This window comes from Nipponia nippon, unplaced genomic scaffold (assembly GCF_047370975.1).
Source record: "Nipponia nippon isolate SJK-2023a ecotype South Korea unplaced genomic scaffold, ASM4737097v1 scaffold_6, whole genome shotgun sequence".
NCBI classification, from domain to species: domain Eukaryota; kingdom Metazoa; phylum Chordata; class Aves; order Pelecaniformes; family Threskiornithidae; genus Nipponia; species Nipponia nippon.
In genome coordinates, this window is record NW_028262380.1 from 42,401,375 (window position 1) to 42,420,231 (window position 18,857).

Consider the following 18,857-nt stretch of genomic DNA (forward strand, 5'->3'; position numbering starts at 1 on the left):
AATGGAAAAGTCCCAACTTCATTTGTATCTCAAAGAAACCTTACCCATAATTATGTCACTAGCAAGTATTTTTCTTTCTAAATCCGCTCTAAAAATGACATTGAAATGACTTTATCAAATACTAAATATCCTCTTTTAAGAATATTCTTCCATGCTATGTTTTATTTCAGAAAACTTAAAAAAATGCAGTTGCTTAAGAAAAGTGAATGGTCTGAGATGTTTTGCTGTATGTGTATTTAGACAAAATTGTGTATATTAAGGATTCCAACATCAGCTCCAAAAATCTTTCCTGGAGCAGTTCTTTCTTACAGCATGTTCTACAATTCACCTAAGACCATGGACGTGACAGAGTTGCAGCACTGAACTGGTAGTGACAGCTTTAATGTGCTGTACCTTTGTTTTTCCTGTTCATTTTGCAAATGTTAAAAAAGAAAAAAATTCCGTAGAACTTTTGGTGTAAAACTGTAGCTGCTGCTGGTGTAGCTAAATTGCTGCTAAGTGTCTAGGTGATAAAAGCCTTCTCCCACGCCTGCCACTCTGAACAACGCTATTGTCAGGAAAATGTATGCATCTTTTTCCAGTAAGAATAAGGACTGTGATAACATTAGCATTTAGACAAGACACTGAGCTGATGATTGTGAATTGCATTAATGGATGTGTCACTATTTTAAAAGAGCACATCTAATGGATTGTTTATACGTGCCATCTCATTGTACTTATTTATTTATTTTATAGGATATTTTAAACATAAAATTGCACAGATCAAAGTAGAACTCTCCTGTGACCTCCTCACCTCAAAGGCCTGCGTTCAACAGAACCAATCCCAGTTCCCAGCCAGTTGCGTATACCACTGAAGGAAAATGAACATACTGAACAGCTACCACTTTTTGTACTTTCTGCCTACCACACACCTTGTCATCTTATTAGCAGCTTTGACGACTGCTGAGGATGTGACTGACAGCACTTTCAACCGCACTGACACGAACATGGGATCTGTGCCTGTGGTGATCTCCCGCATCGACCATATTATAGTCAAGGAGGGGAGTAGTGCCTTGATCGACTGCAATGTCCAAGGTAGTCCTAGTCTACATTACAGGTGGTACAATTCCAACGGCCGCCTGCTCCAAGAGGAAGAGAATAAAGGTAAGGTCTTAGTATTCTCACTGATACAGCCTGTCCAGACACACTTCTGACTTCAGCAGGTTCACCAATAACCTGAATTTAATGGCCTGACTGTGGTGTTTTCCTGTGTGAAAATATATGAAAGCTCAGTGGCAGCCATAAATTTGTTGTGCGCACCTTGGAAGAAAACAATAACATTTTTATAATGTGTTATTTATAGCAACACATAGCAAGAAGCTGAAGCACTTAACAGAAAGTGTAGACAGGCTTCTTTTCACTGGAAGACTTTGGGTTTGATCCTATTTCCCATTCTGTTCTTTTTGTTCTTCTCTGGCACCATAAAGACTAAAAAGCTGTTTTCCAACTCAAGGGAGGATTCTCTTGACATATGGGAATGGTTTGTTCGCATGAATTCAACACAGCTAACTCCCTGATAAGCCTCCTGGTTTTATGCATAGTGCCATGGGAGTGTGAGAAACAGATGCCCTGAATGACCAACAGAAAAACCTATATAGGGCAGGAGGCAGAAGGACAAGCCAAGTTTGAGCCTTCCTGGCTTTAGTTAAGACTCTTCAGTTGTATTTGCCAGAGACCTTAATTACACATTAGCTTGTTTTCCTTAAATGGAAGGTTTGGGTGATAATCCTGGTTATACTTCTAGGGAATGTTTTGGGGGGATGGAAGGTGTTTTGTCCGTGTAATCCTTCCATACTGACTGCTTTGTTCACAGCATGATGAAATAAACTCTTAGTTATTCATACTAAATGCAAGATAGGTTGCCTAACTAACAGCTGACCTGAGGGAGAACTCTGCTATGACAGGAGTAATCATTGACCCAGCTGGATGTGCAACAGCATAGTATATCTGTAAAAGCTTACTGCATAACTGGTTATGTTTTACATTACAGTATTTTATCATTTTCCAAGTAAAGCTAGAGAAAGGAACTACTTGAGCTAGTAAGCGGACTTTCAGATATAATTTGTGCAGTCCTGGCAACATACTGTGATTAGTGCACTAGAGTGTTTTACTAAGGCTCCCTAACAGAAATTTTCCTCTTTAGTTAGGCATCTAACTTTAGGTCTTTGTATAGTCAACTGAGAGAAGTAGCTACTAACACCAATGTTCAGGTAGGTGAGCAAAAACTTTGACCAAGTCAGTGAAAATTGAACATGTAGTATTAAGAAAACATCACTTTAAGTTAGAGTTTCAAGAGTGCACTTCCTCCTTTAAGACACTGACTGTCTTCCTGTAAGACCTTTCTTTACTATGTATGTAGTGATGTTGAGTATGGCATTGAACTGTTATCAAAACCCAGCAATGCTACATTTTCTAATCATTGTTTTCCCGTTAGGCTTATACTGTCTGCCAGGATCCTTTGGCACAGACCCAGTCATTGAGTCACAGTTCAATGCCATTATGTCATTTATAACAGCTGTAGCCAGGATATATCAGCAAGGCGTCTTGTCATTTTACAATTAATAAAGACCTACTTTCCCAACATTGCAATTCAAAGACATACTGAGCAGCCAGTACTCTCTGATTTTTCTTACTCTAGAGGTGGAGAAATGAGCGTCATCTGTTACAGATGCTGACATTTCTTCTCTAAGGGAGTTTTCCTCTGAATTTGCCTAATTTTAGCAGATAGGGGCGATTTTTTTATGTGAAGGTCTGCTTTAGACTGAGCTTTTTATTTATTCTATATTTTTTAATTTCAGGCAAAGTGATTTAGCTGTTTTCAAGAAGTAAGCTAGGGCAAAAAATAGTGTTTCAGCTAAGTTAAAAAATCTAAGTAAGAGGATAAAAAGATGTAATTAAGAACCGTCCATACAGGAACTGAGGCAGGGATCTTGTGGGGATACTTTCTACGTAGGCTTCTACTTGAGATAATGTAAAAAACCAATTTGGATAAGCCATGTTTAATTAGAAAAACTTTCAAAATGGTAAAAGCCCATAACTACTCTGAATTAAAGGCTTTTTTTGACTAATGAATTTCAGAATTGCCCACAGATTCTTCCTTGAAAGAAATAAAGTGACAGAATAATCTTTTTAACAATGAAAGAACTTCCATGAACAGGATAAAATAAATGTGGAAGCAAGGTATACACCAGTCTGTGGCAGGACTGCAGTCCTTGTCTTGTGATTTACATGCATTTCACAGGGGTTTTGTGCTGTTTTAGTCCTCTGACCACAGATTCTGTCTCTTTGCTCAGCTGCCTTGATAGACTTAAATTGCAGCTGGTTAGGTTAGGTTTGAGGAAAAACAACTTTCTGATAGTAAAAATGGGTAAATACCTGAAATTCCTTGCTGTAGAAGATTATTGAAATTCCATTACTGCCTTCAACAGATACCTGTCAAGAATGGCTTGGGATTGTGTTACAGAGCTTGAAAACAGTTGGGTCTGCCTCTGAGCAGCAGTATGTATTAGATGATCTCGGTGGCTTACATCAGCCTATGTCATTGTGTTACCAGGAAATCTTCTGTATGACATTGCCCTGAATGAAGTGTTCAGAAGGCAGAGAGGCAGTCCTACGCTTTCTGGCTGTTCTCTCCACCATGTGAACACTTCCAGGGGCGGGCTTATATGAAGGAAAGAATTGACAGCAGGCTTTCCTGTTGGAGTTGAATCATGTTTTTTATAGCAAAGTTGCAATTTATTAAGTTGTATCGTGCCGAATAAGGCAAAAAATACACATCCTCAGCTCTTAAATGGCAGCGGTGCTTGAATAAAAATGAAGCTTACTTGGGGAACTAAAAATCTAATTTGTTATCAATATATAGTGGCAAACAATAACTAGCTGAATCTTGAATCACTTGAGCAGTGATAGGAGCGCTGGGTTTTAACGCGTTTCAAACTCAGTCTCATAGCTAAATTGTTTTGCTGTGCCAGGTTCAAAGAATATGAAATGTACATGTACAATTACACGTACTGACCAAAGATATCAATTATATTACACTGATAGAAATTTAAAAGTAAAAGAAGGTCCACTGTGGTATGTACAAGTTCGCACTAGCAAACAAGATGTTCTCTTAGTTGGTCATGGCTCTACTCTTCCCCATCCATCTTACTCCTCCTGTCCTATTTCCCTTTTTTAAAATTATAATTCAGAATTAAATTCTGAACACCTCAGAGGGCAGACAGTGTAGTATATGATGTCTGAAATTTTACTTCTTTTAAAGTCTACGTTAATAGAATTATATGAGATACTGTAACAAAACACCAAAAATAACCCTAATTGTCAGGGAACAAAACAAGGAGGGCTTAGTAGGTTTTTCTGCCTCACAATCCCATTGTTACTGATCTTTGAGGAAGCGTGGCATGTGTTTGGGAGGCTCTCTGGGGTAAGTAGTCATATCTTTGTAACTTAACTGAGCATAAGATTGTGATAGATGTCATGCATATTAACGAATTTTTTTTGTGAGACTTTTAGGGCATGATCCGATTATTCACAGTTGATGTCAGAGATTTGATAGTAACACAGCTAGGGTCTCAGGGACATATAGACCTTTGTGACGGTAAATGCTTTGTCTTTTCGTGAACATTATTTCCTTCTTCCAAAATCTGAAGCCAGTTGGACAAAGCTGATGTTTAAGACTATACTGATGACGTGAACAAAATACTTCTAACCAAGTAACTCTGTCTCCTCTCCAGCAGGAAAATGGTGGTTTCTTGACAATGGGCTACTAAACATTACCAGCGTGTCTTTTGAAGACAGAGGTAAATACACATGTGTCGCATCTAATATGTATGGCAGTGTTAACAATACTGTGACGCTGAGAGTTGTTTTTACCTCCGGAGATATGGGAATATATTACATGATCGTCTGCCTTGTAGCTTTTACCATTGTTATGATACTGAACATTACTCGGTTATGTATGATGAGCAGTCATCTGAAGAAAACAGAGAAAGCAATCAATGAATTCTTCAGAACAGAAGGGGCAGAGAAACTCCAGAAAGCCTTTGAGATTGCAAAGCGTATCCCAATTATCACTTCAGCCAAAACGCTCGAGCTTGCCAAAGTAACCCAGTTCAAGACCATGGAATTTGCTCGCTATATTGAAGAGCTTGCTCGGAGCGTACCTTTGCCACCTCTCATCATGAACTGCAGGACTATAATGGAAGAAATTATGGAGGTTGTCGGTCTGGAGGAACAAGGACAGAATTTTGTACGGCAGACAGCAGAAGGCCAGGAAACCACTGAAACAGATGAGCTGTATATGATCCCGAATGCTTTGAAGCGCAGTGACTCTCCCACAGCGGACTCTGACGCATCGTCACTGCACGAACCACCTCAACAGATTGCAATAAAAGTGTCAGTTCACCCGTTGTCCAAAAAGGACTGCATGGACGGTCAGTCGCAAGAAAGCGTGCAGTTGGACACCAAGGAAGAAGACACTCCTCAAACACCAGCACTTCCTGCAGAGCCCCCTCCTGAGCCTTCTGACGAACTCAGTTCTGATGACACAGCATTGGCAAATGACAAAAATACGTGCGTTATATATGAAAGCCATGTATGATAGTTACTCCTGAATCTATGCATAGCAGGAAAATCAGGTGGAGCTCTTTTAAAAATACATATTGTACTTGCCGCTAAGCCTTACCTGGAGACTATCATAGCAGAAGCATGTATGTGGATTATTTGGCACTTTCTTCTCAGTTTGACTTTAGTTTACCATGATGTATGGCAGAGTAATTGCTATTACGTTAATATTAATTGCTCTTTTTGATTAGGAGTATTTCCAAGAAACATTTACCTCAGCATTTTCTAGGTTGGAGTCACCAGTAGTGGCCTCCTGGAAGTCATTGGTAGTCTTTGATGTAGGACACTTGAACTTACTAAACATAAAACTGGCTTTCATTTTCGTCCTTCACTCTCGTTATTTCCATCTATTGCATTTTTGCAAATATTATCTATCTTGTGAATTTGAAATACTGCCCAAGAGGCAGCACTCCCGTAGCCAAATAAAATCCTAATAGATCCCATTTACAAAGCCTGTTTGCTCAGCTGCATTGTGATTTAGAGGGCTATTAAAGAAAGTTGAAGTGTTTCCATTTCATTTGAGACCACACTGCTTAGGCATAAGGGAAATAGTTTTCACTTTTGCATGGAATGAAGATGCCAACAGTTGTTTTTTTCACATCGAGAAACAACTTTGAGGTGTATTTTACAGATGGGAAAGCCCGTAACCATCTTACAGAAAGTTGCAGTCACAACAGCTCTGCAGGTTTTTTTGCATATATTTGACCATTTTTTACTTTGCCAGAAGTTTATATGGAAAACAGCTGCAAATATGCAAGATGTCCTGTTTTGTAGTAATTTGGTAGGAGTAAGTATGCACTACCTTACCAGGAAATATGCAGGTTCCTTAACAGTCCTGCTAGCGTCAGTAATTAGCTGATGACAAGGCTGAAATGGCAGAATACCCTTTTATTGGGATTCTCAGTTTTGTGCAGATTCATATTCTGAAGATCAAGCCTAAATTCTGTAAGCGTAAGTTTGAGAGTGTTTTATCCAAACTAAAAAAAAAATATATATAATCAAGTGTCCTGTGAAATTACAATGACGCTCACACAAACTGTTTACTGTGCTATAATTGCTTTGGTGTTTTGAGAAGCTCCTACCTATGTAGGATGTTGAGTATATGTGACTCTACCCGAGTAAAGCTTTAATGATCACAGCGAATGTGGCATTAAAAAGGATCAACATTTATGCCAGGAAATGCCAGGGTGGAAGGGAAGTGATAATTTCTATTGCAGACAGACAATAAAAAGGACCTTCTCCAGAGTCAGTCTGGAAAGAAGGCACTTACAAGGAGGAGTTTGTGTAGGATTAATAGCATGTTACTAATTACCTAACACACATTTAATTTGGCACTAATGAACAACCTATCACCTTATAGTTTTTAAGAAGGTCTGTAGTGTAAGTATAGATACTCAAAATAAATCTGGAATCAAGTATATTGCAGACAAAGAAGTCACTTAGGTCTATGGGGAGATGATGCGTGGATGGCTCTCTGGACATTTTATTGAAGTAGCCTCATCTACATAAGGTGTCTGTTGGAGGCAATCAGGTATATTAACTGCACAGGTAATTGAGACCAAATGAAGTCAATGTTGCAGCTATCTAAAGAAACCCTTGATAATGAAGTGAGGTTTTATGTCAGCTTCCTCATGTTAAAATGCAGAGCTTCACTAGCAGTGTAATAGAGAAACACCCTGTGACTTACGTAGGTGATGCAGAGAAGGCTCCATATTTACCTTTCTATGGTTATTAAAAAAAAAATACATGTTTCATAACAGACTTCAGATTTTGTGACCAACTTGTGAAAATGACAGCATTTAGTTGCCTAACATTTCTTTGTGCTCGCCACAGTGGCAGGCATCTATACAAAATGCATTTGCACATGCCCAAAAGGAAACATGCAAGGGCAAAGTCCCTTTAGGAATGTGGCTGGAAATATGTTAGATCCAGTGAAGCAATATAAATCTAGAACACAGGGTAGATTAAGAGAATACCGTAAAGAACCTCACGTCTGACCAGTGTGATTGAAAATACTACTGATGCAAACTGTTAACTTCTTGTCTGAGTCCAAAGTACATTTCTGTTTAGTGTTCACATCAGTTTTTCGAGTCACTTAATTTGCTTCTGGTATGAAAAAGGACAAGGGCAGAAGCAAAAGCAGGAACTTGCACTAAACTCTTTTTATTCACCTTAACCTCCTGAAAAGAGGCATCGTGATTTTTCTGCCTGTCCAGCATTTACGAACAATGCTCCTGCATTCTAAAGTTGCCTGCCTGCTGCCCAACTAAGAGTGCACAGATGAGCAAGGATGTTCTTGAAAGCATAAAAATAACTTTTAAATTACACTTTAAAATGAAAAAAAAAATTAATGTTTCAAAATTATTTATTAAAATACTGTATTTTAATTTTAATTGTTTTTAATTATGAACTTTTTACAGTAGAGACCAGACCCCTTCATGTATTCATATGGTGATTCATACCAGGCAGTTCTGATCCCGACTGCTGCCCTTGGGCTGTCCTCCAGCCTGTTTATTATTTATTTACTGAGAAACATTTGAGAGCAAACAATCCCCGTGGTTTTCTTCAGTATCTCTGTGTAAACTTCCTTGAAAATACAGATTGTGTTTTTTTCCAGAGGTTGCCCACAAAGAGCATGTATTTGAAGTACACACAGACATCCATTACAAACCACGTATGAGCGGCAGTTATTTGGATTAGATGCACGTAATAGGTGCAATGCTGAATTCCTGATGTCGTAAGGTCAAAGGGAACCTTGACTTTGCTGGAGCTGGACTCTCTCGGAGCTGAGAGTTCACAGGTAGGACTGGTCCAGCCAGTCTGCTATAAAGACTTTGGACATTTAGCTTTGTGGTATTATCGGAATAAAAACAGAACACCACCGTATCTGAAGAAAATACAGATTGTAATGGTTCTGGTTTATGTATTTTTTCTGTTTTCATGTATGCTGCTCAGTATCTTTATGCAGCCATTATGTAACATCTGTAAGCATAAAGGTTTTTACATGCTTTCAGGCACTTCCTTTGTGGGAGATAGATGGGAAGCAAGATCCAAACCCATCTTTCCTGTGCCAAACTTTCTGGCTGTGCTATTGTAAAGTAAACAATTCTGTCTTGCAGTGTTTCTTAGGGAATGACTGTTTTATGGTGCAAGAACACAATGAACAAACATAAAATTAACGATGGCTCTAAGGAAACATTTGCATTGTTATATATTTTCATGCACCTTAAGCACTTCAGGGACATTCGAGTGATCCGTTCCCATCAGTGGACTATGCACACCTTTTGTTACATTGTTCTATTTATTATATCGCCAAACACTAATGGTTCTTAAAACACGCAGAATCTGGAAAATCTGGTCCAACTGAATTTGCGTTCTAAAAGCATAAGGAACACCAAGCCAGGCTTACAAAGCAAAAGAGATTTGCAGGATATATTCAGACTGTTTTAAAATATTTTTGCCAAAACTTCATGAAACGTGACTAGATTTCTGCAGCACAAGAAATCGGTGCTGGATCTGAATTTTACACTTGCTATTCTTTTTGTACTAAATGTAAGACCACATTAATCAGACCACTTGAACATGGTACTCAACTATCTACTTACTCAACATTTTCTTTTTAAGCAGCATTTGTTTACTGTTGATCCTTTCCTGTTTTCTGATTTGAATATGCTTGTAATGAAACCTACCCTTCAGTCATTTTTTGAGATTGTTATTTGAAAAATGTAAGAACGCATAGATCAGCATTTTTACGCAGGTTTATTGGTATTAGGTGAGGCAGAGCAGTTCACTCCTGTGCTTAAAAATTACTGTATAATCGCAAGACTTGCAGAATGGCATGTGCGGGCAGATGTTGATTTTTTTTTTAAGTCAGTGCCTGTTTTATTCTAATGTACATACTATGTCAGTTCCTTGATTCGCAGTTACCTTTTGACAAAAGTACTGTAACATATAACCAGGGCTTTCTGACATTGTTTGGTTCAGATCAACTAATTCTGGAAAGTGTTAACAGTGTCGAATTTTAAAAGTTCTCATGGAATATCTTGGCAGCATGCTATTTTAGGAGTTGGCCTCCTAAGTATGCCATACTTAGTGGGACAACTGAGATCTTCTTAGATGCAAAGGAAATGCTTGCACTAAAGTATCTTAAGTTATATTTCATTTATTATGAAATCCTTTTTGATTTTACAAGAAATGTAAGACAAATATGAATGTGTTTTTGAGAAGCAGTTACTGTATTTTGATTTAAATAACTGTTACAATTTTATAGTTCACGGCCGTAAACCACAGAGACCAGTTCATGCTGAAGTGGCAAAATGAAATGTGATCCAGCTTGTAAATTGATCATTGTTTCAATAAAGAATTTGCACAGAGTATGCCGGGTTTGTACACACTCAAGATGATGGTTGCCTAGTAAGAGTATGCCGTGGCTCCAGTTCAAGTGGAAGTAAACTATGTCTTTCATTGTATGTCTGCTAATATTCCAGAAACTTTGATCAGGAGAAACAGTTATTTACCTAGAAAGGAAGTTTTAATACAGCTCTGAAAGGGAGCTGTTGTTGTTATTCAGAATATAGACCCAATTGTTAATTGGTGGTGGTGTCAGTAGCCTAGATTGCTCATGTATGTAGCATCTTCTCTTTGGAAGCACGTCAGCACTTCTGCATGTAATCCAAAGGACTTTTTTGTCAGCTCTTTCCTCTCGGAGCCCTGTCACGGGGCCTTGCAAAAAGTCTCGCTGCTGTTTCAGAGTTGGGGCCAACAAAGTAAGTGTCTCTTCTACCAGAGGCAGCCTAGTACCAGGACAAAATTGAAGTGTGGGTTGCCATACCCACCCCCATTCCTTCACCCACCTTAAAAGGATGAGGTGAAATGGCTTTCCTGTCCCACAGCAGCTGGACTACATCACTCCCTAACAGTCTTCAGCAGGACTTAGTGGAAGCAGACGCTGTAATACCTTGACCTGGCTCTGCTGGTGCTACACAACTAGCAGCCAGTGGCAGTCACTGACAGAGATGGAGTTGGGGGGACTTGCCCTTTCACACATGAAAGATTTGCTCTTGCCAGCTGCCTGTTCTAGGCTGAAAAACATAGCCAATAGCAGGAAAACAATAGCTATTTCATGTTTTAACACTGCTGTTTGAAAGAGTCCTCCAATTTTGAAAAATATTTTCAGAAGCATTTTTATTCAACAGTTTCAGTTGAGTAAATTGGGCTGAGAGACATCCACCATTTATCTAAAAATATCTATGAAAAATAGTGAAGGGGTCACAAACTGATCATAAAAATGGAATGCGTGTGGCTAGAGCCATATGCTATTTTATTGTCTCAGCGTGGGACCCTGTCTTGCAACTGGGGCAGTTTGATATGCTGTGACTTTTTTTTCCATATAGAACTGCACCACACCAGGGTGCTCCCCTCCAGCACGCTGAACTCTTCCAACAGCTTTGTTGGAGCATTTTTCAGGAAGGCAGGGTACCACCAAGTGGTTGGTGCCAGTGATCTACGCTCCTGAACACTGTGAAACACGCTCTCCCCAGCCCCAGTGCATCTTACAAAGAGAAGGTATTTATCATGTGGAGGAGACTGCCTTACAGCAGTACTACAGAGGCACTCCAAAGCTAAGAGAGCTGCTGGTGGGTAGTATTTCCACAAAGATGGGGACAGTGGGGGGGTCTCAACTCTCCTACTAAGACTGGAGCCAGGGAAAGCTGGTCTATAGCTCGGGGCTGGTACCCCAGATATTTGCAGTGCTGTTAACACCCCTTTCTCACAGGACAGGACATTTTCTAGCCTACATCCTGCACCAGTGCCTGGAATAACCAGCTAAGAGACTTGAGAATCCGTTCCTTTTTGGTGTCCATTTCTTCCATCTCTTCCTCTCCCTGCCTTACCTTCCTGTGCTTTTCTCTGTCCCCACCAGCTCCGCAGTGCTACTTCTCAAATGAGAGCAGAGTGAAGTTAGTGGTTCGGGCAAGTGTTTCTGCACTCCAGGCACCTCTGTTCCAAACTGAGCTTTCATAAGTCCCAAAATGGATTTTTTTTTCCCTGGCTGTACCAGGCTCTAATGCTATGTACTATATTTATCTCTCTGGCTCCCAGGCCCAAACTGAGTCATTATACTCTTACAGTAAAGGCTGACTCATGAATCCGTGGTATCATGTATAAGTCTGTAAATTGGTCAAAGACAGTAGCATAAACTGAAGTTAAGTTACCAATTTCTTTCTCAAAACCAGAATGTATGGCAGCAAACAAATGTGACAGACTCAGGACACCCAACTTAAGTAATGAGAAGCTATTTCATACCACAAGAAGACGAGGCAAGAAGGTGAAAAATTAACAGCCAGCCTTGTATAGCATCAAGAATACATCTAAAACCTTGCTTATGATTGAGTAGGAATGTAGCATAAGTAGCCACTTTCTATTTTGAGAACAGATTCTCTTAACTCTAACTAGACCTTTCCGATGTGGGCAAGCATCATAGGCATGGAAATACCACAAGAGTTATCAAAAGAGCCTTGTCTCCTGCATCTACCATTTTTGATATTGTTTTCAGGACTATTTAGCTATGCATCAAAGGCCAACCACAGACTGCCACCCTGTCCTGTCGTGGAGCCACCGAGTTTGGGAGCTCCCTTTCGAGATTCACAAGCTGATATTTCAGAAAGAAATCTCTGTCTTCTCTTGCATAGGTTTTGATTATACCACCCAATAAACCACTCATATTTATAAATGGATGAGGCCCAGGCATTCTGAATTGGTAATTACAGAGAAGCAAAATAAATGCCGCCACCACTTCCCTCTTTTTGAAGCCTCTTACTGCTTCTACCTCAAGATTAGCCCTGACGGACAGATAGCTTGTGAGCTGTGAGTTGTCTGGGTATCCTTTAACTCCCTCCTGCTGGTGAACACTACCTTATTCAGAAAGTAGGATTCAAAAAAAGTATCAGCCAGAAAAAGAAGCTCTCTTCTAAGGAGACAAGCATGGATCCCACCTGTTTAAAATGCTTCATTATCCTTCTGTCTAATATGTACAGAGTAAAATGCCTCAGGAAAAGATGGTAAAAAATAGAAAGAAATTTAAGAAGATTTAAATGGAAAAATTTTTCTCCTCATTCAAAACATCCAGAGGTGATTTATCTTCAAAGTATATTAAATTCTAACTCATTCAATCATGTGTTCATTTGTTTTTAAACATGATCAAGTGGAGAAAAAGGAGATTCCTAAAAACAATGCAATTTTCACCCCCCAACCCCAAACTAAATCATCACAAAAATATGAAAAATATTGCCCAGCCCTTCTCTCAGGATACCTTTTATCAGAGAAGATATTTCTAGTCCTTTTTATGGTTCTGCTTAGGTCCTTAAGGGACTGGTGGAAGTGTATTTCTTTTCTGCTGTCGTCTTCTTCATTAAATATTCTCTACCCTGTGTGATCTCTTCTTTGTGTACAAAAATCAATATTCTACGAAGATTTATCTTCTTGCTTCTTTTCCCCATGGTAGCATTCCATTTTGATACCTTTTTTGTGTTTTGTTTTACTGATTGGATTTTGTTTTGTTTGCCCACATTTTAAAACAAATCAGAGGATCCTAATGTTTTTTCAGTTGCCTGTTTTGGGGCAGGATCACACACACACTTATCTGTATAATTCATTTTTAATTATGCAGGTGTACAATTAAGTACTCCCAGATTGGTGCAGAATGAACTAATCAATAGGCTGTAGCAGATTTCTTTTGCAGAACAGCATCAACAGAACAGGTAAAGCCATAATTCCCAAGATACAAGTGAAATAAGTGTCCTCAGTCATGTATGGGTCTGTGAATATGTTGTGTTCTTTTGTTTGTTCACTTAAAAAAAAAAGTCACATATGATACATCTCTGCCTTAAATAATGTGTTTCTTTTTGCTTAGCCTCCCATCATGGATGGACTAGCACATTTGCACGCTCCCTACCCTTGTACATCAGCTATCCATTATCTGGATTGGTTTATCTTACTCATTGGATAGCTTGCCAAGTGCGGGGGCCTCTCTAAATTAGATATATTTGAAGAGACTGCAGCCAGCTTGGTGACACTATATAAATGATATTCATTTCAAATGCATTGATAAATGCTTTTTGATTTTTTTTTAAACTGAAATGCTGTATTTCTATATAGGCCGATATCTACATGTTAGAGTCTGTTTTTCTGTATTCTTTTAACTAGAAACTCCAGTTTTTCGTAAGTGTGCAGTAAAATGACAGTAATCTGCTGCTGAATAAAACTGCTTTTTGCAACTACAGTTTCTACATTTCGTAATCCCCGAGTAATCTCTGTTGAACACAGAGCTCATTCTTTAATATATTCGCCACAAATGAGGTGAAAGGCTCCAAATCTGTTATTCACGTAGTCTGCATCAGACTCCTAGTTATTTTATTAGAACATATAATAGACCTACCCTGACACTGTAACTCCTGTTGCAGTTACCAGAAATAGCCCCACAGCATTAGCCAAATGTTATACGATACAGCTCCACTGAGAACGGTGTTCCTACTTTACATCAGTTTCAGAAAAAAACTCCAGAGAAAACCCATCCCTTCTCAGAAGGGAAGCAGGGACTGAAAGCCTCTGAAGTACTTTCCCATGTTTTTCAGACAAAAACACAACACCTAGGTAATTATTGGGGATCTTGCTTGTAAAATTGATGCAGGACCTAAAATATCACCAAAGGTGGAGCTCACTGCAGCATGGAAGCTCATCACTCCCAGCAGGTAGCTGTCAGTTGTCAGACAGTAGCTAAAGACACTTCTCAGGGTAACCCATGATACTATAAGGAGGCAAGCGTTATTCCATATCCTGTAAATTGGTGATGTCCAGGAGACTATGGATGGTCTTGTAAGATGCAGTCCCCAAACTGTTCAGGTGATGGACTGCATCTGAAACTCAAGCCCGTTTCCTGACTAGAGAAGGGCACTGGGAGCATCACCAAAGGCTCTGTGCTGGGGCGGTGGGGTCAGACCCTTTCACGAGAACCCAGTTCCTTCCTTTTGGCTTGATACTGTGACCAAAGTACCCCTCTTTATTTGCTCTAGCACTACCTAATAGTTGCTCTTCAAGGGAGACTAAACATGGGCTCTTCAGTGAGGCAACTGCTGAAGACCATGCAAACTCCCAGAGGAACGGGCAGCTCAGCTGTACTGGCAGATGTGAGCTTGCCTTTGTACCATGCCAGATAAAGACTCTCCCAGAGGCCAGCATTCAAGTGGAAAAGGGCTGTGATCCTGTGAATCTGGACAAGCTAGGAGCAGATGAGAACAAGCAGGCAGGAATGAGCTGGAGACAGACTGGGCCAGTCCAACAGACATGGAATTAAGATGACAGTCTGTCATGGTTTAAGCCCAGCCAGCAAGTAAGCACCATACAGCCGCTCGCTCACTCCCCCCGCAGCAGGATGGGGGAAGAGAATTGGAAGGGTAAAAGGGAGAAAACTCACAGGTTGAGATAAGAACAGTTTAATAATTGAAATATTACAACAATAAACTAATTGTAATGAAAAGGAAAACAACAAAGAGAGAGAAATAAAACCCAAGGCAGACAAGTGATGCAAATGAAAATTGCTCACCACCAGCCGACTGATGCCCCGCCAGTCCCTGAGCAGCAGCCCCCCCTCCAACCTTCCCCCTAGTTTTATTGCCGAGCATGACGTCATATGGTGTGGGATATCCCTTTGGTCAGTGGCGCTCAGCTGTCCTGGCTGTGTCCCCTTCCAACTTCTTGTGTACCCCCAGCCAAGGGTGGTGTAAGAAGCAGAAAAGGCCTTTGACTCTGTGTAAACACCACTCAGCAGTAACGAAAACATCCCTGAATTATCAGCACTGTTTCCAGCACAAATCCGAAACATAGCCCCACACTAGCTACTATGAAGAAAATTAACTCTACCCCAGCCAAAACCAGCACACAGTCCCACACTTACTACTGAAAAACACCTCCAGCAAAATCAGCTCCCTCCCCCTACCCCCTCTTCTCCACAGAACTATGTCACCCATCATCAGCTCAGCAACAGCTCCTTGTCCTTCTACCTATTCAGGCTCTGACCAGCCAGATTTTGCTTCTTATTGAGCTGCTCAAGGTTGTCTAATCCTAATGGAGATTTGTTCTGGCTCCTCTTGCCCTATATCTCTCCCCATTACTAACTTACAAGAAGGCATGGGATTCACTTGCCAGCACACAAGTAAAAAGCTAATCCTCAGAGACCTAACAGACCAACTATTCTGTTCTGAAGGAGGAAGCGCAGAAGCTAGGCACATCAAGATGAATTAATAGATTTAAAGCCTCTGCCTGGTTAAGCTTCTTCATATTCTCATTCTGTAATGGCAGGAGGCTGGCCAGATTTAACAAAGTACAGCTTGACCTATTGCTGTGTTTTAAAGGAGAGTTTTATATGATTTTTTTTTTAACCTGTGAAAATTGAGCAATGAAGGGTTAAGAGAACAGACATTCCAGACTTAATCACAACACTTTCTTCTCACAAGGGTATGAATTGTATTCTGTGTCTATTTGCAATTTGCAGAACAAACACAGGATATCCTAGAAAAATCAGTATTTTGGTGGTTGTTCTGAGCTTGCCTCCAAGTAACAGAATAAAAGGTTTTAAGGCACTGTCAATTAGCAGACTTGATAGCAAATGCTTTTGATCAGGTACCCTGTTTGGAAAGCAACTACACTGGGAATTGCCAGTTTGTAAGTGAGGTCTGTTGCCTTTATACTGACTTACCATATAATGGATTGTAAAAGGCCAGTTTTACTAGAGCAGAACTACACAGCCTTTCACAAGTCTGGCCTACTGCTGCACATTTTTTCTTTTTCCTTGAGAGTCTGCTATAGGATATAATATATACTAGAAAACGTCAATGCTCTACCCATGCAATTAGAGAGATTTTATTCAAATACAGAATCAGAAAAAAATAAGTCTTCCTTCATATTTTTTCTTTCAGAAGCTATCCTCAATAACTCTATCGTTTGCACCATGCTGTAGCCACAAACAGAGACAGATGCTCGTAACATTTCTGCCCACTTCAGCCTAGACCACACCACTTCATTAGCGTGCTGAGAATTTGCTAGCTTCGGAGAGGCCAAAGCATGTATTCTCAAGGGACTGAAAGGAAAATGTTCCACAAATGCCAAGCTGGAACTTGGCACTGTGGTCACTCGGCAAATGAATGGCATCGTACATAATAAACAAGCAGAGAGAGGGAGCTTAAATTCTAAATACCCTCTTGAGAAAAGATAGAAAACAGTTCCTAGGAACAGTGAACAAAAGCTGTCAGAAAACTAAGATCATTGATTTTTGTCGTGAATGACTTATGATTATGGCTATGTAGTCGCAACAGGAATGGAAGATTCTGCAGCACAAAGCACTGCATTCTCTAATCTCATGTGAGATTTCATTTACACTCACTAGATAAAGCACAGTGTCACATTTGTTAGATGTGCTGGCCTAAAATACTGTATTTTACACATTAATCCAATTATCGTCTTGTTTCACTACATCTTTAGATTACATTAATGTATCATCAATTAATAAATGCTTTTTCTATTTCCATGTATATCTGCGTAAAGGAAAAGACGGTTTAGAATAGCCATTAATTTTCCATTCAAATGAATGATCTGCTTCAAAATGAAACTGATGAAGCTGAAGTTTTATTTCCACACCTCATATTTTTGTGATGCAACACGCAAACATTAACAATAAGAAAATATATGGCACAGAGCTTAAGCTGCCAACTGGCTACCTGACAAATGAACAGATTAAGAAAGGTAGCAGGATCTCTGATCCAGCAGATGAACAAGCTGTATTCTGCCTTCTGCCTATTAGCACTGTTCAGATCTGAAGGGAATCTGCTGTGACCCACACGCCCTTTAGTTCTACCACTGCCCATCACTCAGGATATTCACCAATTTGTTACCACACCCCATACCCTCAATATCTTTCACAGTCACCATCCATTACTAATTCAGGGTTTCGTAATGCACTCTTACAAAAGCTTTCAAAACCTTATTCTGCACTGAAACAGGAGTCAGCCTCCTCTGAGACCAAAATACAGCCTTGTTCTTTACCTCAGAAGGGCTTTAGTCCACATCCAGTCCCATTCTCTTAAAATACAACCAAAGATTAACAGAAGGTGGAAAATGAACCTTCAAGCTCACCAAATAAGCATCTTGCATTTTAAATACTAACACTAAGCCACCACTGTGCAAAGCCACATTCTACTCTCCTCTCTTTTCTTTTGCAGCTTTCCTTTATAGTCCTTGACTTTCTGATTCGTGGGCCTGAACTACACCCTCCACCAGAGGAATCCAAGTTTGTCTTCTGCTTTTTCTTGCACTTACTTGCCGCTTGAAAGAAATCCAGTTGTGCAGTTAGGCCCAGATCCAGAAAAACACATAAGCACATTATTTATATATATGAATAGTACCATTGTAAAGGGTGCAGGCTCTTTCCCAATATTTGCCATCAGTTTTCTCTGCTATTGCTTCTTTGTTCCCCATTACTGCATGTGGTCTTTCTGTTTATTCCAAGATTTTCCTGTAAATTCAAAATGGGTACAGACTATGTATATGATCATCCCCAGGACTGCGAGGAGAGGGCTCTCAGAAGAGCTGAGACATAAAACACACAAACAACTATGTTTAAAATGAGATGTCAGAAAGTTCTCAGCACCGCTTTTCATCTCAACCAATTAACACGTATCGGAACAACTCTTGGTTAGCTTGCTTGTTCAGCTTGAACTTTTAGGAAGATCATCCTAGTAGCTCATTTAGTTAGGGAAACATCACTGCAGAAGAAGTAGCAAAGGTTTATGAGTTACAATATAGTTGGGATGTTAAGCGCTAAATACTCTAAACTACTTAAAAATAAATAGCATGGATTCTATGATATTGTGAACCTATTAATATTCTTTCACCTATGAGCAGTGGTGTATATTTAGAAGAGAGATACCAACATGTTCCAAACAGTCCCATAAGCAAAATAAACATTTAGAGATAAGTATTAACTGAGACCGATCACCAACATGAATTCTCCTGGAAACAATTTCAGATAATCAAGTAATTTCAATTATCCTACTTTAGGCTTAGGAATTCCTGTTGGAGATTCCCACATATTGAAGCAGACATTTTAAAGCGCTGATGGGATATTTCCTCTAAAATGCCAGACA

The 18,857-nt window shown here is 39.7% G+C and overlaps 1 protein-coding gene across 10 annotated transcripts in view; it reads left to right on the forward strand.

Annotated features, from left to right (window-relative positions):
• MFAP3L (microfibril associated protein 3 like) overlaps positions 1-13,942 on the forward strand; it is a 43,637-nt gene extending 29,695 nt beyond the window's left edge. For 9 of the 10 annotated variants that reach the window (XM_087736897.1, XM_087736896.1, XM_087736899.1 and 6 more), the window contains 2 exons: positions 736-1,143; positions 4,773-13,942. In XM_087736897.1, coding sequence (XP_087593023.1) covers positions 861-1,143; positions 4,773-5,638 — 1,149 coding nt within the window. In that variant the 5' untranslated portion in view covers positions 736-860 and the 3' untranslated portion in view covers positions 5,639-13,942. The remainder of the gene's footprint in view (positions 1-735; positions 1,144-4,772) is intronic. The other variant, XM_087736906.1, reaches the window with a different exon arrangement.
• The last annotated feature ends 4,915 nt before the right edge of the window (positions 13,943-18,857 follow it).